The sequence below is a fragment of the Pleurodeles waltl genome, chromosome 7, assembly GCF_031143425.1.
Source record: "Pleurodeles waltl isolate 20211129_DDA chromosome 7, aPleWal1.hap1.20221129, whole genome shotgun sequence".
Lineage (NCBI taxonomy): Eukaryota > Metazoa > Chordata > Amphibia > Caudata > Salamandridae > Pleurodeles > Pleurodeles waltl.
In genome coordinates, this window is record NC_090446.1 from 693,727,441 (window position 1) to 693,754,939 (window position 27,499).

Genomic DNA, 27,499 nt, shown 5'->3' on the forward strand with positions numbered 1-27,499 from the left:
GAACTGATAAACAGGCCAGAGTAGGAGAAGCAGCAGTACGCACACAAAGAAGCACCCAAAAAAAAGGGAGTGGTGTGCAAGCCCCCCGCCTCCACTTGGGCAACTCTTTTCCCACAAAGGCCGAAGGAGAGGGCCATTCTAGACCGCAGGGAGTCTGGGTTTGGCTCTTGTTGAATTTCAAGTGATAAAAGACCTTGCAAATAAAAATGTAAACAAGCCATAAGTAAAGTGCCAAAATCGTCACAAAACTGTAAACAAGCAACAAAAGGCAACTGCTGTGTGGCTGTCCAGAGGACTGGGTCAGAAGGAGTCAGGGTTCCTCGAGTTAAGCCCCGAAATGCCAGCAACGTCAAATGGCATTTGTTAGTGCTTTCTCGCTGCCACGCACTGAATGACTCTCCCAAGCGCTCGGAAAAAATACAGAATTATCTCAGTTCATTAAAAGTAATAATAAAAACATCCACAAACTAAAAAGTGTGTGAATCCATCCCTGGCAGTACCGCGGCACTGCTCCATGCATCCCTTGGAGACTCGGACATTACTATGCAACAAACATTCACCGCAACGGGTGAGAAGAGGTCCTTCACCCGGCGCTCCGCAGTGGTGAAGAGCAAATTATTCAGAACACGCCGTCAGCAGTCGTCATGGATACCATGTAAAAACTCCGCAGCGCTGACCAGGCCGAAAGCTAGAGAAACTGCACGTAGTTCTGAGGGATGAGGCCAGTCTTTCCGTCCAGTGTTCCCTCCAACCAGCCGGGCTCCTGGGAGGGGTGAACTGCGGGAGAAAGAAGAGAAATCAAATTAGCCCCAGGAGCTGTCTTGGATGGGTTTAAAAAAACATGCTATGTTGCCTTGATAGCACTTGCAGGCATTTATTATTTCCTCTACCCCTCCTCGGCCCTCGCGTTCGCTCTGTGCTTCGTTCTGTAGAGCTCGTTTCTGTCTCCCATGCTCTGAGCCGCTCTTAAATTCATTCGCCTTTTCATTGTTTCTCCTCTTTCAATCTGCAGTATTGGATTGGCCTTTCGGTCAACCTGGCACTGCCAGATGGGCCACCTTGAAAGGCTCATGTGTACGCCTGCAGTGGGCAGTGACAGGAACAAAAAAAAAAAAACTACCTCAAACACCAGCATCTTCTGCTATTTCCCTACCTTAGCTATTCCACCCCTTCGTCATTCTTTCGTTCCCTGCCACCCTTCCCTCTCACCCACTGCCTCCTTTCCTACTCACACATTCCCATCTTCTTGCATCCTCATTCTAGCCCCCTAAAGCCTTCTCTGTTTCCTATCCACCCCAGTCCCTTTGCTCACCCTTTTGGTCCTTTCTCTCTTTCGCCTCACCCTGTACAGTATTCTCTGTATCCCTCGCGGGCAGCAGCGCAGGTACATGCAGGCTGCATGCGTGAGGGCCGCGTGCAGGGGTTGTCTTACAGCAGCGCTGCTAAAGCCTCCCTCACATCGCAGAAGAACCAACTGCGTTTTATGAATAATACGCACAATGACGAGACGAGCAGGTGTGTTCGTGTTCCAGAGATCCGTGGGTAGATGTCCCACCTAGACCACCCTCTAGATCCCACCGTGTCGCGCGTTCATTTCCAAGCCCCCGCGGAGACACGATGGGGAAGGTGTTTTGAAAACATGAGGCTAGCAGGAGCGTAGCTTCAAGGGGGTGTCCACACACACATGCAAAATAGGTATTTTCTGATAATTAGGTGGGGTCAAGTGCTTTCAGTCGGGTATGGTGAGGTGTCTGTAGAATTAAAGGACAAAACGAACGTGAAATACTATTGGCAACACAGACTGGTGCTCGCGAGTGCGGGGAGTTTAGAAGAGGCAAAACTGAAGCTAGCAGAGAAGCGCACTCTGACTAGGTCTCTAGGAACTGAAACTCTTTCAACCATGAACGGAAGAATTTTCCGCGCTTTCGCAAGATCCCTTTCAATATCCCATCGGGCTGCGGCTTTCACCGCCTCCATCTCCCTTGAATGAAAAAGTAATGTTCCTGTAAGTGACATCACGAGCTGTTGCCATGGGGAAAACGGCAGTGAAGTCCTGCTTGTGCGCTGTTTACATTTTGAGTTATGAACCGAAGGGGGACGCTTGCAAGCAGCCGTTACTTTATTCACTTGTTATGCAAGCTGGAATTTCAATCCAGTAATTCACTGCTATGATGTAGCAACAGTGACTAACACAACTTCGTAACCAATGTTGATACGTCATAAAAGAATTCCAGCAGTGCTTAAGGTAAGAGTCCAGCATTTTCGCAGACACCCAGGCTACGCTGCTTAACCTCTTTCATCCACCACTATACAATTCCTGCTCCTTTATCTCATTCTGGCAGATTCTTTTTCATCCTTGCATTTTCCCTTTGTCACTGTTTTGTCTCTATTTCTCCTCCTTTGGCCCTTTGTATTTTTTCTCTTGTTCTGGGTCAATGTCTGATGATGAAAAATAAGCCCTGATCCTCACAAGTAAGTGCCGGCAGATCTCACCTGCAACCACTGACTCAAATTAAGCATTGAATTCTAGGGTGTGTCTGGCAGGTCTCTCTGAGAGTCTGTCAGAACAGTCCTGGAGAGAAGGAAACATTCTGGAGGCCAGGCAAAGGGTGGGTGGCAGGAGCCATTTTAAAAAAAAAAAAAAATTGGGATCGGAAGGAGAGGCCATGTAATGTATGGCTCCCCTATTTCCCTTATGCTCTGCAAAGCTGCTGAAAGAAGGGACAGGTGTGCTGGGCAATAGGTAACATAAAATTATAGAAGGGTAACAGTGAATTATGGGGATATTCTTCACGGAGGGATTCTGAGTGACATCCTAGAACCTCAACCTTCTTCTGTGGTTACATGGAGTATCAACTAGAGAGAGCATAGCCAAAGGTAAGTAACTTGTTCTTTTGAAGGATACTTCTAACCACAGATTCCTCACCTTTAGAATAGATTCCAAAGCATAACTCCCAATGTGGTGGGTCAGTGGAATGGCTCAGAAATAGATGTTTGGGACCAAATGGGCGAAATGCCTTTCACATAAGACCTGGCTGTCAAGGTTGTAGTGCTTTGTGAACACGTGTAATGACAACCACATCGAAGACTGACCGATAAGTGCCGGTACTCCATGTGCCATGTCAGTGATAGTAGCCTTGACCCTTGTAGAATGGGCTCTCAACCCCCTCATGGGGCTGCTATTTGGCTACCATGTAGCAAATTGTGATGAAGAGGGCTATCCAGCTTGACAGAGTCCCTTCTGCACTGCCATGCATTTGTTTGCTTCAGAGAAACCTACAAAGATCTGCTCGTCCATTCGATGGATGAGGCAGGGCAAAGATCGTTGAAAGGTTGTCCAACGTGGAAGGTTGTAAGAAGTTTAGGCAAAAAGTCCACCTTGGTTCTCAAAACCACTTTGTGTGGAAAGAAGATAATATAAGGTAGATGTATTGAAAAAGTTTGAATTTTTTCCGGCAACCAGCCAAGGTCACCGCAATCAGAAGCATAGTGTTCAATGTCAGAAAACATACTGGACAGCTGTGCATGGGTTCAAGTAGCATGCACACGAGGAAAGTGAATACCAAATTAAGATCTCACTCTGGCATCACAAAGGGTTTTGAAGGAAGTAAGTCAGTCAAATATTTCAAAAATCTCATCATGACGTGTTTTGACCATGGACAGTTGTCTGGTAAACATAAAAAGGCTGAATGGGCCATCAAATAACTTTTACCATTGCTCAATCCAAGTCCTTGCTGGGCCAAAGTTATAATGAACAAAAGGACATCCTACAGCTTGATCTGCAATGGATCAGTACTGTGGGTGCCACCACAGCAGGTGTTTCACAGTCTCCTCCAAAACTTAAATGGAAACTGAAAGGTTCCCCTGGAGATGGGCAAAATTAGACTTCAGGTTCTAGTGGAGAGAAACGCTTGTATATGCCACTTGGTGTAGCTTAGTAGTATGCAGAATGTCAAGAGGCCCAGTAGTGTCAGAGCCACTGTCACCTAGATGCAGGACCAAGGCTGAAACATTGGGATCATAGCCCTGGGCTTGTTGCAGTGGAGGGAAGTCCTGAAACTGCACAGTTTCCAGGATGGAGCCAATGAAGGAAAGCATCTGCAAAGGAACCAGGTATGACTGCAGCATGCTGATTGTGAACCCAATTATGTCCTGAAGTTTGCAGTCATCTGGAGGTGGCCCACAACTGCCTGTGTAAGCCTGCTTTAAACAAGCCAGTTATTAAGGTAGGGGAAAACTGGTATTCCCGATCTCCGAAGTTGTGCTGGGACCACCGCAATCACATTTGTGATCATCCAAACGTCACTGTTCAAGCTAAAGCAGAGCGCCGCAAATTGAAAATGCTTCTGCTCACTTTGAACAGCAAGGAACGTCTGTGGGACTGCACAACGGGCACATGAAAGTGAGCACCCTAAAAACCCAAAGTCACTATCCAGTCACCTGGATTCAATGCAGCCAGAACCTGGGCCAGTATGAGCAGCTTGAGTTTCTCATTCTCTTATTCAGAGGGCAGAGAGTTAAAATAGGACAAAGGCCTCTGTCGTCCTTTGGCACAAGGAAATAGCAGGAGCAACAGCTAGTCCCTATTTCCTGGGTCAGAACCCTCTCTGTGGCCCCTTTGGCCAAAAGAGTCTATACTTCCTGCTGCAAGATGGATAGGTGGTCCTCTGTCAACTGCCTTGAAGGTGGTAGAAGGTGAGGTGGGACAGATAGGTGGTCCCTTGTTAACTGCCTTGAAAGTGGTGGAAGGTGAGGTGGGTTAAAAAGAAAATGGAGGATGTAGCCTTGACATGCAATTTAGAGAACCCACTTGTCTGAAATGATGGTGTGCCAGCCTTGGAGGAAATATGGATCCTAGCTCAGACAGGGTTAGGGTTGCTTTGTGCCAGCTAGGACTGCAGAAGGGGAGGGGAACTTGGCTGTGCATTGTCCTTGCTGTCCAGAGCGTTGTCTTTGTGAACTGCAGCCTTGGCCATGAAAGGCAGCAAGGCCTGCTGGGCTGGTGGAGGGGTATAGTGTTGTCAATACTGAAAGCCTCAACCATAGCCAAGGAGAGGGCAAAATTGTTGGAACTGTCTGGCGGGAGCAGACGACCAAAGAAACATGTTCTGGTTCTACTCTCCTTCAATCATTACAGGAATGTATTCACTTTTTCACCAAAGAGGTTTGAGCCGTCAAACAGCATGTTCATGAGGGATGCTTGGACATCCCTGAAGAAACTTGTAGACTTCATCCATTGATGCCTATTGTTCGACCTCAACAGTTAGTCATGTTCAAGCCAGAACATATAATTAATTTTGCTGCACTGTCGCCATTCGTAATAGCTAGAAGGTTGTCTGGAACAACAGGTGAAATTTGTGCCACTGTGTCCCTATGGGCAATAGTAGCAGCCTAGAAGGCAGTTGGCATTCACTTACCTCAGACAAAGGCTCATAGAGGACAAGATCTATTTGCCAAATGTCTCTAATCGTTTTGACTTGCAATAAGGCAGGGTGGTACGAAAGTCAAGGGGAATGACTTGGCCGATGGACTCCTGTGCCACCAAACTCTGTGGCAAAGGATGTTGTGTAAGAAATGCTAGAATGCCCAATGTAGGACAATGGCAATGATGATGGTGACTGTTAACAGGTGAACATGAACATGGTTTTGCCTAAGTGCATAAAAGAGGATCTGTGAGAGTTTTGTTAAATGGTAATAAAGACTCTTTAGAGACCTGACCTGGCTTAAGTAACTCAGTCAAAACAATAATTTCCAATTCCCTAGTGTGGAGCTGTAGGTTTAAGACTTGGTCCGCCCTTCACATAATGACTAAAAGGATGTGCTTTCCTCCATAGTAGGACCAGTGAGACACACAAGACCTGTATGTGGAGAAGTGTCCAGAACGCTGGCACCTTGGAGTTCTTCATACCTGTGTTCCTTATCATAGTTTGGGATCTAATCATCCCCTTTATTATAACTGTCCCTGTCTGGCCCAGTGCTGAAAAGACTATGTAAGGTTTGGCTATACTGTGTAGTAAAGACAAAGTGTAATCAGAAGGATTGCCTGTTGGATGCGTGCTGGTATGAGCAGAGTGCAACCCCAAATCAAGCTTGAGGTGATTCTGCTCAGAGTAGTTTAGCAGAATGAGTTGTAAGTCCTCCTCTGGCATCAGTGTCAATGCAAAGGGAGTAGGTGCAGGGGTTGGTACCAGCACTTAATTTAGCACCTGAGTCAGTGCTAAACTGAATACGGGCTCAACCGGCACAGACCACGCCACAGGCAACCTGCTGGTGGAAGTCTGATTGGTGCCCCATGAGGAATCTTTGGGCCAGAAGATGTACCAGAGGGGCCCGGTAAAGTGCCAAAAATCACAGCATGGCCTGTTTAAAAGCTTCTATCTTCTTCAATGTTGTCAATGTACCCTGAAACAAGGGGGCTAGACTGGAAATCAGCTCTGATGGAGATTGGGAGCGAGACCTGGAAGCACAATGACACCCTCTGGAGTCCGAGAGTGACGGGAAGGAGCAGATTTCGGCTTCAATTTCTTATGTATTTTCTTGAGCTTACCTGAAGACTGACTGCGGCGATGATCTGCCATGAGAATGAATTTGGGAGCAGGAATGGGACCTCCCTCTCAACCAGCCTATGTCATGGGGTCTTGTGTTTGGAGAGGTAAAGTTTGCCTTTGCCGTCCCATATAGTCTTCAGATTCACCTGAGTTCAGTCATCACAGGACCTGGAGTTGAGCTCTGGCCTCAAGCACCAAAGATACCCTTCATGAGGGTCCATCAAAGACATCTGTTTGGGACCATCCCTACATGGTTTGAACCCTGTCATTTTAGGGTTTGACGTAAAGCTCTGCATCAGCATCTGAAGGCGCATCAAGAAAAGACCTTATGTCAGTGTGCATGGGTGGCATTTTTATGAAGCTCCGTTCATCACTTTTGGAGCTCAGCAATGTTGGGGCACAACTGCACTACAACACCTAATGGCGTGCAGGAGAAGTGCTTTAAAGTTTCAAGATCCATTGTAATGCCCAGGGAATATACACAAGGAGAGAAATTGGTGTTTTATTAGAAACACACCTTCCAGAACAGAACAGCCTTAGCTTAACCAAAGAGATGGGTTTTCAAAGCTTTTCTGAATGTGGAATGTTTGAGCAGTTGCTGAAGAGGAAAAGGCGGACTGTGACTGATATGGGGCCCTAAAAAAGCTGACTGCTCGGCCATCAGACCTTCTACGCTTGACTCTAGGCAATTGGAACAGGAGGGCAGTACCAGAGTGTAGTCCTACGTTAGAGAGCTATTTATAAGAGTTGTCTATGTGGAGTTTTAAGTGCAGTCTGGTTCTGAAGCTTTTGAAGCATGAAAAGGAGTTCAGTGGAACAAATGGAAGTGCAGAGATGTGCAATGACACGGACTCACACAAGCTCCATGTTATGAAGGGCTTGGAGGAGTGCACTTGACAACTGCATTGACTTGTAGGAGCAACCAAGTTATGAATCAAACGTATCCCCCTGGTTTCTTATTCCAGAGATAATAATGAACAGTATGGCTGGGAGCTATTTAAGGATAGTGTGTTGGTTTCAGTTTTTAGGGCTTGCCTAGATACAGAATTTAGTTTTTATGGTCTAAAGACCTATTTGTGGACAATACCCAGACTTAAAATAGGCTATGGATTACCTTAGTGCTTACTACTGGTTGTCTTTGAAGTCAAACGTATTTGCCTGCCTCTTATTCAAGTGTGTTCCTCTCTCTCCTTGAGTCTGTCCCTCCCCTGGAGTAGTCTCTTTCACATCCTTCTGACTGGATGATTGTATCCTTCCACTGATAACGTTCAGGGAACAACACTTTTCTTTTAGCATTCAATGCAAGTGCTCACAGTTTTCTAGCTCTTTCTCCGTGTGTGCTGCTTCCCCAAGGAAATCAGCATCCTCACTCTGTGTTGCCCCTCTCCAAGCTAGTCTGTTGCTTCTTCCACCATTTCCTATCTTGTGTTCTTTGTTCCTACCACAATGCCCCACCCAGTGTGTCAGTTGCTTCTACCAGCACTCCAAATCTAATTTCGGTTTCTTGCATTCTTTAAATAAATAAATAAATAAATACATCCTACACCCAACTCCTCCATTGCTTCCTCCACTGCTCCTGTCGCTCTGTCCACCCCCCTTGCCTGCACCTCCGTTGCTTGCAATCCTCATCTTTTTTTAAAGTCATTTTTAGAGGACACAGAAGCTGCAATTTGGTGCTGTGCCAATAAAAGTGCCACTGCACCTGTGCAAACACACTATGACATTGGGTCTGCCACACAGGCATAATGCATACATGCACATTCGTGATGATGCATGCATGTGTCTGAATTATAGCATATTTTTGGGGATGCTGTAAAGAAAAATAATTAACTTTTTTGTTCTTAACTATGCTAAAATATATATGTAAAAACAAACAAACAAAAAAAAAGCAAACCCAATGTGTCTGCAATGGAAAGTAAAAAGGCGAGACCTACTGAATTTGCCAATGTTTCTCATCATCACTAGATTTCCTGTTTGAGCTTCATCCATGCCCGGGAAGCTCTCACCCATTCAGTGGAATACATGGTTGAAGCAGGAGGTCATAGTGGTTGATTTATTAGGTATATCACCCAATTGGTAGCAGATTGGGTATCATTAACATGCATTTTGAAGTTCAACTGGTACTGCTCAATAAGCTGTACTAAAAGGATACATGGATAATGAACAGTAGATAAGATGGTGATTATCCTTTGGTTACACCTAAATAAGAAAAGCTGTCCACAATAAATGAGTAGTTTTGAGGCAGCCTGAGTGCAGAAAACAGTCTTCAGCACCGCTTCCCCGATAGCAGAGCTGGCCTTGCATCAGAATTCAAGCAGTAATGCTTGCTAATCTAATTTGGAAATGTAAATCAGCGATGCACTGGTCATGAACAACAATATTGAAGCTTTCTTTCTCAATGTGTGATCAGCCACTGTTGAGGCAGTTGTCTGTCTACCTTCTGGTACATAAACTTGATAATCTTGTGGCCACCTAGCAATGGTTGCCTTTGAAACCCCTACCCTTGAAAATGTTGCTGAAAGGCTACATTCAGCTGAGGCACTGATCTGAGTGTCTTAGTCATGTCAGCTTGATATCTGAGCCCTCTTCATGTACAGAGAGTGTATCGCTTCCTTTGCCAGAGACATGGCTTATTTGAAGAAGAAAAAAAAAAACAGCAACTACACCGTTTGACGGAGATGAAACTAACACCACACCTTTGGTATAAACTTTGGGTGCATCTGAAGAGAAACTCTGTTGGGGTTAAACTTGACAAATGGTACAGTATCGGAGAAATACAAACTCTTCCACAGCCTCCAGAATGAGGTGCCTGCCTGAAAGGTTATCTTCTAGGCGAGGAACTTGGAAAGCAACGTCAAGCACTTGATCAAAGAGCTTCAGAATGGCAAATGTCAGCACCACGTTGAGTTCTCACCTGTGCACATGCTCTCTGAACAGATCATCATCTACAGTAAGACCTACTTATTGACTGATTGTTAGACAAACTAATGCCTAGCCAGGCCTCTTTCAGTAGTGCAGTATCACCATAAGGTAAAACGTAATAGAAGCATGTTGCAGGCACGACGTGGCCAAAGCCAACTGGCATGGCAACAGTTTGTGAGGCTCACTCAGCATCAGGTGCACTTCATTCAAAATGTCCTGTGCCTCCCTGAGCAGGTGAACCCAGTGAGCAGGTGGCTACTTGCTTGAGAATGCTGACACAGTGGTCATATCATCAATCAAGAGCAGCACCATCTTTTCAGTGGCTTATGCTTCTGGAGTAATGAAGATACTGGTAAGCTTGCCACCCACATCCCCAGAACACATATATGTAGACTCTTTCTAGGATCAATACATAGGCCTTTAGCTTGAAACAAGTTCAAGCAATCCCCAAACTTTCCAGAGATACACCCAGGGCAACTGTCACATTGGGGTGCAACGTGGAAGTGCATTTCTACAGTCCAATGCAGATTAGAGGTCAAATTGCCTTGAGGACTAACATCTGTTACCTGAACTTTGTCTTTACACTCTCAAGATCTGAATCTTCTGAAGGTTAAGATATTCCTGAAAGGCCAACATCCCGAGTCTGGACAATGGAATCATGGTGAAGTAAACAGGCATGAGGGTCACCACTGACAAAAAATGTCTGGCCTTCACTGCAGCATGTTTTCTTCAGCAAGGCACAAAGTGCAAGTTACTTACCTTTGGTAATGATTTATCTGGTAGAGACATATTCTAGTTGCAGATTCCTTACCTTAGAATTTTCCCCCAGGTGTCCGACTGGCTCCAGAGATTTGTTCTTCGTGCAATAGCCTTGCGCATTGGTAGGTGGCGTCGGTCGACGCCGCAGGTGCCATTGGCATCGTAGTCACCGTGATCACGTCTGGAGTAGTACACAGACGACGCCTCAGAGCAGTGACGTCAGTTTCTACTCACGACTTCCACGCCAAAGCACAGAGCCGCAGAGAACACTCAAATTGATGCGCCAGAGCTAAGGCCCTGAATGGGGAAGCCAAGTCCCTAGAAATCAGTTTGCAAGCGGGGAGGATGGGTGGGTCCGTAAGGAATCTGCAACTAGAATATGTCTCTACCAGATATATTGCTACCAAAGGTAAGTAATTTGTACATCTGATAGAGACTTCTAGTTCCAGAATCCTTACCTTAGAATAGATACCCAAGCTATGCCATCCCTGGAGGCTGGGCTCCGAACCAAGATCATACTATAAAGTCCTGCAAGACCGAACGACCAAAGTAGCCGTCCCTACGGACCTGACTGTCCAGACAGTAATGTTTAGTAAACGTGTGCAGTGATGCCCACATTGCTGCCTGGCAGATATCCAGAACAGGAACTCCACGTGCTAACGCTGTGGAAGTAGCAGTTGCTCTGGTGGAATGAGCACGCAAGCCCTCAGGGGGTTGCTTCTTGGCCAAAGCGTAGCACATTTTGATGCAAAGAAGTACCCATCGTGAGATGGTATGTTTTTGCATCGCCTTCCGTTTCTTCGCACCTACATATCCAACAAAGAGTTGACTGCCCTTCCGGAAATCTTTACTACGATTGAGAGACTACGCCAATGCTCTTTTTGATTCCAGACGGTGGAGTCTCTCCTTTTCATGAGAAGGAGGTGGAGGTGCGTAAAAAGTAGGCAAAGTGATGGACTGGCCTACATGAAAAGGCGTAACGACTTTGGGTGGGCAGGAAGCCTTAGTGCGTAACACCACCTGTCAGGGTGCACACACAAAAATGGGGGCTTAGAAGAAAAATCCTGAAGCTCACTCACTCTGCGAGCAGAAGTGATGGTAACCAGAGAGGGGTTCAACAGATTTATGGTACACCATGCCACAAATTTCTGCCAATGACAGGCGTATACCGTTTTGGTGGAGGGATGCCTGGCTCCCAAGATAACATCACAGACTTCGGGTGGAAGGTCAAAAGCCATCAATTGCCACCGATCAATCTCCATGCATGAAAGCTGAGATTGGACAGGTTCAGGTGGAGAACCGTCCCCTGCTGTTGCGATAGAAGATTAGGCAGACTAAGTGGAGGCTTGGTGGCCATGCGCAATAAAAAGCTCTGGATACCATACTCTCCGTGCTCAGTCTGGAGCCACCAAGATGACTTTGGCCCAGTCGTTCCTGATCTTCTTGAGAACTCTGGACAGAAGTGGTTTAGGTGGAAAGGCGTAAAGGAGGCCAGAGTGTGAGACAAAAAGAGTCTCCGAGCGATTGCCGCCTTGGAAACTCCAACGTACAAAACAGAAAAGATTTTGCATTCTCTGCAGAGACAAACAGATCTAACCATGGCTCTCCCCACTGCTGAAAGAGACTTTGTGCCACCTCCGGATGGAGACGCCATTTGTGATTGGCTATGCATCGACAGCTGAGTTTGTCTGCTCTGGCGTTCAGATAGCCCACCAGATGTTGAACCACCAGGGTGATGTCTTGATGTGTCAGCCATTTCCAGAGGCGTAGCACCTCCTGAAAAAGGGTCCAGGACCCTACTCCGCCCTGTTTGTTGCAGTACCACATGGCAGTAGTGCTGTCTGTGAACACTTGCACTACTTTTCCTTTCAGAGAGGGAAGAAATGCTTTCAATGCAAGCCTGGTCGCCTGGAGCTCCAGGAGACTGATATGGAGCCCAGACTCAGCCGGAGACCAGAGGCCTATGATCTCCCCCTCTCCCATATGGCCGCCCCACACCAGAAGTGACACGTCCGTCACTATGGATAGATCTGGTTGGGGAAGGGAGAGGGATCTGCAGTTGAACCAATGCGGATTCCAAAGCCACCACTGCAAGTCTTTCGCAGTCCCCTTCAAAATCTGGACCATGTTGGAGAGATTTCCCTGATGCTGCACCCATTGGAACTTCAAGTCCTACTGCAGAGCTCGCATATGCCATCTAGCATGTCTCACTAGCAGGATGCAGGAGGCCACGAGGCCCAGCAGCCTCAGAGTCAGTACCACCGAAACCCAAGATAGAGGCTGAAAGATCGGAATCATAGCCTGAACATCCTGGACTCTTTTTTTCGGAGGAAAGGCCCGAAAGTGCAAAGTGTGCAGAACAGCTCTGATGAAAGGGAGAGTCTAAGAGGGAGTTAGGTGTGACTTTGGCACATGTATAGTGAACCCAAGCATGTGCAGGAGGATCGCCGTAGTCTGAAGGTGGGAGATGACTTTCTTGGACGCGTCCGCCTTCAACAGCCAGTCGTCAAGGTAGGGGAAACTGAAACCCCCAACCTGTGCAGATGAGCTGCAACCACCGCCATCACTTTTGTGAACACCCAAGGGACGCTGGTAAGGCCGAAGTGGAGCACGGTAAATTGAAAGTGCTCATGACCTACCACAAATCTTAGGTAAAGTTTGTGGGCAGGAAGGATGGGAATATCGAAAAAAGCGTCCTGCAAGTCCAACGCTACCATCCAGTTTTCTGGGTCCAAGACAGACAGGTCCTAAGCCAGGGTGAGCATTTTGAATTTCTCCTTCTTGAGGAAGAGACTGAGGTCCCGAAGGTCGAGGATAGGTCGTAAACCCTTGTCTTTATTGGGCACCAGAAAGTAGCAGGGATAACAACCACGACCTACTTCTGGCACAGGGACTCTCTCTCTATAGCTCCCTTGGCCAAGAGCCACAACTTCTGGTGGAGAAGTGCCAAATGACCAGTGACATGTCCAGCGGGACCAGCGACATTTACCCTACTCCAGAGGAATGCCCTGCACCCAAAAGGACCAAGAACTCCTGAGGACAGCGGCTCTGTCTAACAAAACCAAGGACTCCCACCTCACTTCTGATGCGTGAGTCTTGACCCCTATGCAACTAACATCCATGGCTCGTGTCCAGGTGGTCCACTCAGCAAGAGAAGGTCCACAGATGATTGCGAGCAAGTGCCCACCCTGGGGTGACCTCTCCACCCCTCCAAGACGACACATGGAGAGGGAATCCTGAGGACCCCCAGACAAGGATATCTGATGCCTAAAGACACACTGCACCTGCAGCGTCCTGGCCTTGGAGAAACCAACCCCCGGGTGCTTCTACGTCCAGCAGGCGGCCCTCCTCCCTGTCCAACCAGTGTTGTGCCTGAGACACCCCCCTGGACCTCGCCTGTAGCCTCTGAGTGACCCCCGGGGTCTCCTCATAGAGCAACATTGGAAACCCGAATCCTGTTTCCACCCTGCACCCAGCCGTCCCTGTGCTGCTGAAGGTGTGTGTTTGGTGACTACTTGTGGTCCTTCCAGTGCTCCTTCAAATTCCCCTGGTCTGACCTCCGAGCTGCGGGTACTTACCTGCAGGCAGGCCTGATTCCGAATACCCCCTGTCTCCATAAGAGCCCACTTTAAAATTGTATATCTTTGACCTCTGCAGCCGGCCCGGTGTTGCTGGTGGTGAGTGTTTGGGGTTAACTTAAACCCCAACCGGTGGACTTCCTAAAACCTGGGGACTGAGAATGTAAATGTTGTACTTACCTGTAAACCGATCTAACTTTTCTTCCCCCCAGGAACTGTTTCTGAAAATTGCTGTGTCCATTTTTAAAACAGATTATTGCCAAAAACTGTATTACTTACCTATGTCAAACAAAGTACTGTTGATACATGTGTGAAATACAAAACTTTAATTTACTTACCTGCAACTTGGATCTGGTGGTCCTAAAAATAAAGAAAATATATTTTTGCTATATAAAAACCATTGGTTTGGAGTTAAGTCATTAAGTGTGTGTTTTTTCTATTGACTGTGTGTGTACAACAAATGTTTTGCACTACTCTCTGATAAGCCTAACTGCTCGACCACACTACCACAAAAGAGAGCATTAGTATTATCTACTTTAGCCTCTGTTAAGCCTCTGAGGAACCCCTGGACTCTGTGCACACTCTATCTCACTTTGATATAGTATATGCAGAGCCAGCTTCCTACACCCTTGGTCTCTAGAGATGAACTGTCATTAAGGCAAAGTCCTTCATGAAGGGCCTGCAAGGCAGCCCATTGAACTCACAGCGGCCTCGGCCTATGGAGAACATTGGGAACCGCTACTGTTTCCTGTGGGTGAAGATGTGAAAGTAGAAGTCCTCTGTATCAGTGTTCCCATTGAGTTACCGGAGCAGGTAAGGAATGATCTACACCAAGGTCACTATCCAGAAAGACAAAGTTTGTTTTCGGGCTTAGGACTATGATGGGATGGAGGCCCGTGCCCTCCTTCTGAATAAGAAAATCTCTACAGTAGTTTGACTGGTTTTGCTTGTGTGCTGGCACTAATTCAATCACACCCTTGATGAGGTGTGTCTGCAACCTGGTTTTCAGCTGTTGAAGCTGAGCCAAATACTCGTGGTCATTGAAAGGCTAGAGGGTGGGTCGCTGTGAAGTCCAGTGACTATCCAAATGCCAAAAAATTATTTTACCCACTTGTCCGAGACGATAATGTCCTACATCATTGTTACGGGAATTTTATACATTATGGGAATCTTATACATTATTATTTAATTAAAAGATAGGATCGAGTTTGTGGTATGCCTAAATAAATTGTCAATACAACATTATATAATGCAGTACAGGTATAAGCGTAACAAAAGGCTGTTGAAACATGGTTGGACAGATTTCAGTCTTATTAAGCAGGGTGTATTTTGAAATGCAAACGTCTGTCTGGCTACTTGTTATTATCAACATAGAGAGAATGTGCAGTGTATGTAAACAAACAAAGAGATAGCAGAAAGCAACAGCATTGCAGCATTAAATTATAGACGTACAAAACATTGAGCTGTCCTTTCTCACAACAAACTTGCATTGACAAGGACAGAGGCGAACAGAACAAAATTGAGCGCTGTGTACAAGATTCTTAACAAAATTACCCACTGTAGTAATTTACTGTGGAGAGTACACACAGGCAGCGGCATATAGGAGAGAAACAGAAATGTGAACACACTAAAGGGGGGAGTTTCAGGCCAGGAAGTTAGAGACCAGTGCGAAACGAGCTGTCCGAGGAGGACATTCATTTGGCACCAGTTCCCTCACCGATGCCACTGGCTAACGAATGCCCCAGACGTTTGCCTTAATCCACCCGAGCGGCATCCACAAGGACCTTTTATCTGACACCGATGCTGGATGAAAGAAACTCATCAACAACGAGTTGTCCGAGCCAGCCCACCGCAGGAAAGCTCCTTCGGGATGCTGACGGTCGCAGAATGTGGTGGACGCGTACTCCGACGGGAGCTGAGCCGCCACCGGTAAGAATTATTTCTCAGCTCTGCAAGAGAGACCGGGTGAATGCACGATGCCGCAAGTTCACGATGACCAAACAAGATCGGGACCGCCAGGGGGTGCCTTGGACAGAACCGCTGCAACGTGCGTAGAAAGCAGGCAATCACCCCAACGGCAGAAGTTTTCACTGTGTACACGTTCTCTGAGAACATGCCCATTAACTGCTATTAAGTTCAAGAGAAGATTTCATGAATTTCTGCGAAAGGCTAAAGTTGTGCAAAAGGTTACATGTGATCTTAAGGTGAGCTCCCAACTGAAAAGCATACGCAAATAAATGCTTTACTGTTCGGCTCTTCATCAGAAAAAATCTGACTAGGATCGAACTGAGCCTGCACCAGGCCAGTTGCTCTTCCAAAGACACTCGATATGGGACACACTACGGCCCTGGGCACACTAGCCTCAAACTGGCACGGGCCTCACGTAGCACTGACTCTGTACTAACCGGACCAGCTATCTACATTGTATCTGCTTACAACTGTTTTTGAGGATGCTCATGGCATGCTGAGCCCTGCTTAGTATATACCTACTCCAGACCCACTGACCTTTTCAGAGGCGTTGATGTGGCACGGCCGAGTCCACCCCTGCCTTTCAGCCAGGACTTCCAGTTGAAGCCCACCAGGGAATGATTATGCTCCTGGCTTCCTAGGGGCACATATCACATGACCACATTCCCACCACAGAAGCAGCGTTCTGACAGATAATTCACTCTACCGATACCTACCAGCTTTTAGACACCAGGAAATGACTATTATTTGACCTTTCAAGGGCCCAGCCTATATACCAATCACAGATGTTCTTGGCATCCTGAACAGTTAAAATACCAGACCTCAACCATGTCTGCAAACCTTTCAGGGGCACTTGTCAGGCAAGACTTATTGCACCCTAGCTCTACAAGCCTATCTGGCCAAACCCAAACAGGCGTCAGCATTACCCGTGTGCATGTCTTTCAAAGGCAAGAAGTGGAAGATCTCAATATTCAAAAGACAGGCTGCAAGATGCGCTTGGACTCAAAGTGATGCTGAAACGGACACATTTTAATATCCAGATTGTGCATGAAAACTAAAGTGACGTAGAGACAAATACATTTTAACACAACCAAAAATGAATGAACTATATGACACTTTCTTTGTTCCCACAAGCCCTATAAGCGCACTACACAATAGGTTTTCAAATACACTATCAACTATGCCTCAATGAAAAGATTGTAAGCCCCTACACATTTAATGGTAAGCAGACAGTACGCAGAGATAAGGGAATTTCCCTGAATAGTTTCCCTGTGAGTTAATAAAAGTCGGCCTGATGAAGTCATGCGGGCAAAAAACATTGCAAGTAAATGATATTACAAGCCAAATTAAGGCATATTGAGCCATTGGTTCCTTTGGATGAATGATACTTAAACACACAAATAAACACAATCACACATCCACACTTACATCCAAACACCCACAAAGACCTCAAGTTCCAAGCTGAGCATAGTGATGTCCTCATAGACCTTATTTTACACCATCAGCAGCTGCATTCACCAGACCAGGTGTCTGCTGTCTGACATGCTAGAACCAGGCTCTTAATGTTGCCATAATCTAGGTAACAACAGTCTTCTAAGTACATCACGGGCTACCAGCCCAGCATCCTTAATTTTACCATTAGGTAGGCTTGACTAGATAGTTAATCCATGGAAGAATGGAAAGAGGCAACAGTCTTGATATGAGCTGCGGCTGAGTGCCAACATAGTCAAGCAATATAGTTCCCAATATTAAGCAGGTGTTTGTAAGGTATTTTAACCTTCTCCTTGGTAGTTTGACTCAAGATGCAAGGCACTCCTCTGAGAAAAGTGCTTGTGGTGCATGTACAGCAACACCAAATGAACAATGAAATTAAGAAACAACCTTTGGTAACAGTCTCCCAAGTGGACACACTAACTGTAGATGTTCCACCTTTAGAATATCCCCAGGCACCAGTCTGGATCTGGAAAGGTTTCAGAGCAGTGCTCTTGTAATCTGGCAGAAGGCGCCGGTCGGCCCACTGTGGTGACTTCATTGCATCCTGGAAATGACAGAGTAGGGATGCTATAAGCTCCATGCCTCTGCGTTGACATAAGATTATGTCTCGATTGTCAGTGTCCTCTGATCAAATGGACGAAATCCCCTTTCTATCAGCCAATTCAATGGCTATCAAGGCAGCAGTGCTTTGTTAAGGTGTACACTGAACCCAGGAAGAGCCTGACAGATATCAAGAACAGTCACTGCACGTTGGTAGCAGCCTTGGCTCTGGTGAAATGAGCACTAAGTCCTTCTTGAGGGTGCTTCTTGGAAAATGCATAGCAAGTGTTAATGCAAATAACTATCCATCTAGATAAAGTCTTTTTATGCAATGCCTTGCCTTTCTGTGCCCCAGAGAAACCCATAAAAAGTCGTTCATCTACCTGATGGTCTTCGGTGTGGTCAATCTAAAAACTCAAAGCTCTTTTAGAATCCAGCTGATGGGGTATCTCTTCCTCTTTCAAGCGGTGAGGTGGAGCTTGGAGGATGATGACTGCCTAACCGTGAAAAAAAGCCCCAACTTTTGGCAAAACGGCAGCCTTGGTACTCAATACCAGCTTAGCTTGGAACATGGTAGTGCAAGGCAATAGCTCCAAGAGAGCAGCCATTTGTGTTCTGCCAGGCGCCACAAAGACAAAAGATCTGTCATCTCCTCCAGATAAGCAGCCCACTGAGGAGACATCCTTAAGAGTGGTGGCCTATAAATGCAGAGAAGTGAAGAGGCAACCAACAGTGATGTTCACTCAGCATATCAGTCAATGGTAGTCTGGGAGAACAAAGAAAACGTTCAAGTGAGCTGAAAATCTTCAAATAAAAAGAGAACCTGTGCTGATGTTGAAACCACTGCCTTCTGAGGTACCAATGGAAGGACCGCATCTACCACTGCCATGTGGCACCAGAAAGATGCCCATGGTCATGATGCCGAAGAGGTAGTGGACCTAGAGTGGAAAAAGTGGAACTAGAGTCCAAAATATTACGGCTGGATCATTATTTTTCAAGATCATCAGAGTGGAGGTAAGGCCTGCAAGTAGTGTAAAGGATTGCTCTGAAGAATGCCAGCCTTTTACTCTGTGAATCCAATTATGTGCATTCTGGGGTCGGAGGTTACGACCCAAGGGACAGTATCTTGAATTTGTCCTCGTGAACAAAGAAATTCCAGAATGGGACTGAGACCCCGTCCTTTTTGGGAATCAAGAATTAAGGGAGTACATACTTGTACCCTTTTCCTCTAAAGGCGCCACACTTCACACTTTCATGGCCCCTTTATGTAACAAGACGATAAATTCTTTGTTTCTGATGAGGGCATGTGCCAGGATGCATTTAGTTGCAGAAGGTGGGTGTCTGGAGGAGTGGGTAAAAAGAAATAGCATACCCCTTATGGGCAAGCTGTGGTCCCCCCGAGAACCCGTGTGCTGGACTCTCAAATGTTAAAAAAGAGACCTTTCATGTGATCATAAGCTGACGGTGAACAAGTCCAAACATTTTTGAGGAGGCAAAAGAAGTGGAATACAGGGGGAATGGGGCTGGATCTGCTTATGCTGGAGTAATTTAGATCCATCTGCCCAACAAAAGGAGCAGTAAGATTGCTGTGGGTTTGAAATGACTGGAAGTGTTGACACTGCACGAAGCAAGGATCCCTGAAAAAACCAAAACGTGATATTGTTGATGGAAATGCTTTTTCAAGGTAAGTCACTGCAAGCATACAGTAGGTCAACTAAGTGCTCAAGGGAGATGTCCGCTTCTTCGCTGACAAGGCACTTGTTGCTGAAGAGCATATCCATGAAGACAGCATAGACGAACCACAGAAAAGCCTGTGGAATGAATTTAGGCATGCTTACGATTTCCGCAATAGAACAGGTTTTTAAGTCAGCAGAGTCTAGGCCACATTTAAGAATTTGCTTGGAGGCATCCAGACTGTCAGTCTTTAATTCAGAAAATAGTCTCTTCATGTGACCTCGAAGGCTAATCACAGTCGGTTTTGTCATTTCCCACAGGGTGTTGATGCACAATCCAAAATGGCACATGATACTCGCTGTGTGCAGAACCAGACCTCCCAAAGTGAAGAATTCGTATCCTTTGGACTCGCAGTCCTGTGGTGCCATAGGGTAAGCACTGGAGTATAGTTAAGATGAAAATTTTTTAACCACCAAACTCTCTGAATTTGGGATCTGACTGCTATGAGCGATTTGCTTGTGCACTGCTGGGCTTGAGAAGAATTTTTCATGGGCAGCAAGCAGTAGCTTTAGTAATGCTTTGCTGAATGGCTGAAGAGACTCATCAGCGGCCAAATACGGTTGTAGGATTTCCTTACGGATGCTGGTTGCACAGGTTACTGATTCAACTGCTTTACACAAAAGAGTCATAAATGAGCAAACATCCTTGGAAGGAGGGACCAAAGGAAAAGGGGGATAAACTTTTGGTTAATTACTAAGGTCATTCACATCCTGAAGACTGAAATGGAGCCAGGTGGCGGAAGGTGGAAAGGAGAGAAGATGCTCAGTCTTTGAAATCTTTCTATGTGTGTTGAAAATCCAAGTTATGCATATCCAGGGCACCTGAATCCCGGCTAAAAATTCTTCCATACGAGATAATCTCTGGGCTTGGGGAGAGGGATGCCAAAAAGGCTTATCCCTGAAAGAAGCTCTCACTTTTTCTCTAGCCGCAGGAACAATTTCTACAGACTTCAATCGCACAGACAACACTGGAATCGGCTCTGACAATGGGACTAGGGATAACATCTAATTCTGTTGTGAAGATGATCACACCAGCGCCTTTACAGAAGTGGCGTCTGTGAAGTCGGCATCAAGGCCAAAAGCTATGGGAGTACTGTCTAGAGGCATCAAAATCGGAACTGCTGGAGTCAACAAGGCAACAGAACTTCCTTTGAGAAAAACCCCAGAGGTAATAGGGGACGTTCCAAAGATATCCTGCTAGTGCTGTTGGCTGGCAACGGTGCCAGGATCTCCAGTTTAAGATTCTTAAGGATCAGGATTGGCTTGGAAGAGACAAGCACTGTGGGGATGGTAGTGTAGGGCCTTTGTTCAGTTCAAGGAGCGGGATAGTTCTTGAGGAAGAACAACTCTTCCTATTGCGTTTCTTGTATCCTTTGCTGGAGAACCCCTTGGGATGATTACTCCCTATCGGGAGACTTACCTGAAAAAGGTGTGAGGGACCAGTGGGGTATCCTTACAGCCCAAAGCCAAAAACAGTTTGGCTTCCCACTCCCTGAAGACCTTCAGTTGCATGGAGGGGCAGGAGTCACAGGGCACTGGATCATGTCAGACCACAGACACCACATGCAGATGTTTTACGGATCTGACAGTAAGTACAAAGACAACTGATTTACATCTTGCTTTTAGCACTCTGTAACCAAAAACAAGTTTGTGCCGTAATATCTCTGAGGCCTGTTTTTTTTTTTTAAGTGAGCAATGTCTCCACATTATTGCCAGAGAAGATTTCAAGGCAAAAGAGAGCTTTCCCAACATTCAGGATACGAACACCCCAGACAACCTTTAGCTGTGGATGAGTGGACAAACTGACCATATCACTGGTCAACTAACAACCCTTCAAACATCCCCTCTTACACCCTAGGGTACATCCCACTACCAAGCTGAGACCTATGTTGATATCCTCAAAGGGGTTATGGGAATGTGAGGAAGCAAACGTGCTCAGTGAAACTCACTAACCTGAAGCCAGTTCATTTTTATTTGTAATGCCTTAATTTGTTTCTGTGAGAGGAAAGCATGATAGTGCACTGTTTCCTGGTGAACACCACTTGTCCAGCAACTCATTTACAATGTAAAAGAAGGAGGGGTTTAGCGGAAGTGAGAGCAGTCTCTAGCCTCCATCAAACATTTGTGTAAGCCTCCAAGCTGCTCAACAGATGTCCTGTAGCCAGCTGAGCTGAAGGGCTCAAGAAATGTCAGGCTCAACTTGCAGCCAAAATGAACAAGCAATTAAGAAAATGGACTGCTGGCTTCCCGTCCATTTAATCGTCACACCCCAGTGGGTGTGATGAACTGATTTAATGGAGCCACCCAAAGGATCATCCCATACTTTGATAAGCTCTGGACTTTGCAGCAGTTAAGAAGCCGTGACTGACTGTACCTAACTAGGGTTGCATAAGACCCACAGGCAAATCATACCCAATAAAATATTCACAGGGAAGTAATGATTCAACCTCCGTTTACAGACTACCAGCGGGGGAATTCTCTGTCACCTTGAGGGTTACTAACGTTCTTCCTCTCATTGCTCTGCCCTGAATAACAAAATCCTAGAAAGGATTACTGCCCGCCTTGTTTATTGCCACCGAAGAGACATTCGCTTCTAGCACTAGACCACTGCAGGAGACTGGGTCATAATGTGCAAAGAAATAGACTGATTGTCGGAAGGGAAAGGGCTTGCAGTGCAGCCCATGTAAGAGGCTAATATAGGCTGCAGGCCCATTTATAGAGTGTATAATGTATTTCCTATTCAGGATGTATCAAACAACCACTATATTTACTGTCATTTTACGGATAAGCTGGCATTTTGATATCATCAATTATAAGACACAAGACACTACAAACCAGGTTGCCCTTTCCTGCAATCACTATAAAAAAAAGAAAAAGATTTTATATCATGTGCCTACTGCAGCAGGGGATAAACCATGCCTAAGAATAATTAAAATAAAGTTTTTACTGCCTTTCTAAAGTAACTATGCGGAGAAGGAGCGATTCTCTAGTGGGTCGGAATCCCATAGCAAATGCATTAGAATTACAAACATCCTTTCAGTTTCTTAAAATGAGTTTTTTGCGCGGTTAAAAGCCCCGAAGCACTGCAGCTCAATGAGACCGAAGGCACATGAGATGGATTGATTTCTCCGAGAAAAAAAAACAGAAGACCAAGACCGTGTACTTATTGGGACAGTTGACAGAGTTTTAAATGTCTTCCACTTTCCCAACAACCAACAAATGAATGTCTACCAGGCCGGGCGAAATAGAAGCAAAGTTGCCAGGTTCCTGGATTAAGCAGGTTGTGGGGTTCTGAATGCACTGAAACCTACTAATACGATATATGTTAGAGAGTTCAGGAGACCTCATTTTTTTATGTGGTCAGTAAAAAGTCTTTTGAACCACTGTCCCAATTTAAGCATTGATAATTTGATATTGAAGTCAGACTACATCTATATTATTTTTGCACAGTACCAAATGTTGCTTTTTTACAGAAAAAATGGGAACGTGTCAAAAATGAAGGGGACTGGAAGAGATTGAAAAAAGACCATAGTAGCAGATGTTACTAAGGATGTCTTGCTCTCGTCAGATGATGCACAACACTTAGCACACTGATTCTGTCGAGTCTCTGAAACTTGAGATATATACTATGTCATCCTTGAAGACTGTGACGGGAGTGGGTTTCTTTTCCTTACTTTCTGAACTTGAGGATAGAGTGAAAGTTAAATAAGCTTTGCCAATGCTTTTTGTCTTCCTGTGTGGCTGGCGTGAAAACAAGCACATTGCTTAAGTCAAATTTTAATTGTATTTGGTAAAATATTACAAAATGCAATAAGGTTGCTGCCCGGATGAGTGTGCATCCACTGTGTAAATCTTTGGAAGCATTTTATGGTATTTTAAAAAACCTAGTTCAAAATGGCCGCTGTGGATGGAAGTGCATGGCTGTGGTCATTTCTAAATGCATGCTGTTATAGTCGGTAATCCGGTTCAAAAGATAGTTACCGTGGATGTGCGTGCATTTGTAGTAGCCATCTTCGAATGTGATTAGGTAAAATATAACAAATGACATTCAAAGATGCCACCAGCACAGGCAGCCATCTTGTAATGTTAAAAAAAAACAAAAAAACATTTTAAGATGGCCAAATGCGGAACGTGCTGCAGGCAGCACTAGAATCACCATGGGGCGGTAGCACTGGGTGTAGGGTGGGAAAGGGTGGTATTAAAGAAAGATGAATAGGAGCAGAAGGCAAGTAGGGAGAGAGGATATAGAGGAGACAGAGGGAGAGAAAATAGCCCCTTACATGCACTACAATGCAAGGTTTGATGTCAGCAGTGGAAGAATAACTATCCAATCCAAAGACTGAAACCAAAATGCTCCTGGGCGGGCAAAACACATGAATAGGGGAGGAAAGCCACTGAGCAGGGAAGTGAGATAGCAACGCCAATCAATCATGAGCAAAGTCCACTCCAAGTAGCTGTTCATGTATTGGAAACAATAGTCTTTAACACATGGCTAGAACTGTCTGTAGCTGAGACCTAATACATAGAAGCTGGGTTTAGTGCATTTCATTAACAATAGCAAATAATAAGGCAATAGCAAACCATTCCAAAGTTTAAACAAAGCACAGCTACAACTATATATGTTTGGAAGAAATGTTCTCATTCGAATGCATTACTCTGTACCACCAAAAACAATGACATCGCTGTTTCTTAATTGCACTTCTCCCACTTCCTAGCAAGGGTTGCATCTAAACCTCTGGAATTTGCTCAGTCAGATATGCCTAAATCGCGAGGTATTAACGAAGCAAGACATACTTGAAGCTTTTCAACTTGGATGGACGTTTCGGGGACACAAATGCACGTTTTTACTGTAATATAAATGTTAAAGGCTGATTATATAATATCTTACTATTTATGCATTGGCAAACAACCTGCAGATGTGACAAGTGTCTTGCTCGTGGTTCATCAATACATTAGCTTTTGACTAAAAAAGGAACACCTACCCCTTTTGCTTTATAGCACCAAATGGTGGAGAAGTGACACCAGCAGCACTGATGATTCAATCGTACACACAAATAGCAAGAAATGAGGATGGTGTGTATGGGCAAAGCTATCCAGGAAACAGGGATGTTGCAACAACAAAAAAGGTCAGTATCCTTCCGCTTTTACTGACAGGGCAGGTTTCCTCTCAGTACATAAAAATAACGATTGCAAAAGGTTGCTCCGAAATTAGAAAATGTTAACTGAAGCAGTACAATAAGCAAACCTCTGGACAGAGCAGCGCTACAGAGCATATTACGCCAATGCTTGACTCAGCTTCTCAGCAGGTGGAGATAGGTTTCCTTGATCGTCCGTAATGAAAGCACTAAATGAATGGGCTCATTTCAAGTTCATCTTCCTATTTGCATATGTTAGGGAGGAGAAGAAGACAAGGTAACTCCGTGGTCACAATAGTTGCCCAATGGTACACCCACTGGATGCTGGGAAACCATTGTGTTTGATATTCCTGCAAATAGCGGGAAGATTAGCACGTTGCTGGTCGCAGGGACAGCCTTAATAAGAACCTCTAAACGTCACTGAAAGGCAGACATTGGTGGCCAAGAAGACTGCTTACAGAAGTTTGGATTCAGATTACAAATTCTAGTTTAACTTGAATCACTCCGTGTCTACGAGGCGGGCGTTCAAAAATACTGGTTTCTGGAGGACCATAGGATGACTGTGGACACCTGCAGTGGTAAAGGGAGCCTGTTTCCAACTGCCAGTGCTGAGTCAACAGCACAACATTTTTAATTATGGCCAGACTGCAATACTACCATGGTGTGTACAGACCTTATCAAGAAAAGGCTTGACAGGTCACGCTGCATATTAATTTAAAGAAGAAGATTATTCCTGAACTGGGAAATAGGATCATATCAACCATGAACTAAAATCATCTAATGGCTATCAGTGTAAGTAACAAAATTAAAATTTTAAGCGGCATCTGGTGATTTTATACAACCTAGCTGATTAACGGGCACAATGTACATACTTAATAGAATACATTCAAACCACGAATCTCTGATCAGCAAAGACTACTTGTCGGCAAAAAATTTTTTTGAAGCAAAAATACATGGCCAATACAAAGAAATAACAGGGCCCAACATTTTAAAATGATCTCCCACCTGCCAATAGAGTACAACAGAGCTATTGATGCTTAAAGACAGAAAATAAAATAAAAATGTTCAGGCAAAAATATCTAGACATTATTTCCCTCTAATTTGATCTTCAACATAACTTAAGCCTGTTTGCTTAAAATTCATTAGTGATAGCAACTGAGCCTATTGACAGTTCTAACCAAACCAATGAGCACAAACGTAACTCAGACTTCTCAAGGCATTCGCCAGCAAGGAGCTACAGGGACGTACTAGCCCAGCTGACCTCAAATGAAATAAAGGAATCTGGTTTTGGGAGAGGTCTGAACACCTGCAGGATACGTTTCCCAGACTTTGTAGGGGTTTATAGAATTCCTTTTGTAATTTGAAATTTACACAAGGGCTTTTACCTTTCACCCTAGTTCTTACATAAAATTCTATTGCTCATCACTCTGATATGAGCACACTAATAGGATAGTGTGAGATGAACACAAATAATTTAGAAAGTGCCCAGATACATCCTTCCTCAATTATTAAAGCCCAAGACATCACCAGACTATCACAGAGGGGCATGTTGAGGCCTATTTCCAGGGGCTTAATCAGATGAATAGAAGGCACATGGTTTACCCAACAAGTACAAAGGCCCTCTCTCATCAAGTTTGGCATGCTTTGTGACTGGGCTCCTCATCACCGTATATCAGTCAGGTGTGTACACCAGGCTCACCTGGAGCTCTTTTCGAGGGCTGGGTTATAAATCTTCTTTTAAATAAGAAAAACATGGATCCTAAGGATTTAACATGTGCAAAGGAAGGTTAGTTATTTAAATTTCAATTGTGGCTCTCAGCTACATCAATAAAAATAATATACAAGAGCATCATGTTGACAGTTTGAAGGGCCAATGTCCCCCATTGCTTGATGTGCCTGGCCGATACCGGTCACAGCAGGCAGCAAACATTCATCTACTGCAAGTCAATGCCCAATGGGGTAAAATCCTTAGTTTCATGGCTCTGTGTCTTATTGTTACTCTTTGAGTGGCAAGGAAGGGGTCTAGTTCCGCTTAGATTTTTTATGCTTAAGGCACATATTCAACTTAGGCTTACCAGAAGCTTTCTTCCAGGAACTTTAAGTTTGCCTGGAACAGCCTCACAACTGGGATTGTGAGCAGCCCACTACTTGAAGAGGGACTTGTGCTTTCACCAGGCACTCTTATGTTCGGCAATGCAGAGCTCACCTCTCAGTCATGTATCAACTGTTGGTACATAACTATGCACTTAGTGTGCAAGTTTGAGTTGTGACCAGAGCACAAGCACCTCAAACACATCCTGTAGGTCCACGACAGATTTCTGCTTCTTGAAGTCCGCAGATGGTTTGGATCCTCTCATTTTGGAGAGGAAATGTTCTATTGTAAACTATCATAGTAAGAATCTAAAGTTGTTAGAGGATTGAGAAATTTGGGAGCTGATCTCTGTATCCACATCAAAGGAAATTGACAGAAATTCACTTAACTTTACGTGCAGGAGTGGCTCTTATATGTGTCTCTGCTTCATCACTTCCAGGGTGGTACAAAGTCACCATAGGGCCATAGGGCCATATGGCACCACGGACCAGTATGTGGGAGAACGGGTGGAAAGATTGTCCAGATACAGGCTGCCACCTGAAAGTACTCTATGAGTGAGGAATCTGCCGTTAAAGATTGTCATCATAAATGTGATTCATGAAGTATGGAAACTTCGTATGTCATAGAAAAGGTACATTGAGAAATGAAGCAGCGAGCAATGTGCCACACTATTTGATATAAGACTCAAATTTACCCACAGGGTCAAATCTTGTGTCGATGGAGAGTAGGT

General features: G+C 45.1%; 1 protein-coding gene across 2 annotated transcripts in view; it reads right to left on the minus strand.

Moving 5' to 3' along the window:
• Positions 1-434: 434 nt before the first annotated feature.
• The window catches only part of ARHGAP26 (Rho GTPase activating protein 26), a 1,945,875-nt gene continuing 1,918,810 nt past the window's right edge, over positions 435-27,499 (minus strand). For both annotated transcript variants that reach the window (XM_069244698.1, XM_069244699.1), the window contains one exon: positions 435-777. In XM_069244698.1, the coding sequence (XP_069100799.1) occupies positions 689-777 (89 nt within the window). In that variant the 3' untranslated portion in view covers positions 435-688. The remainder of the gene's footprint in view (positions 778-27,499) is intronic.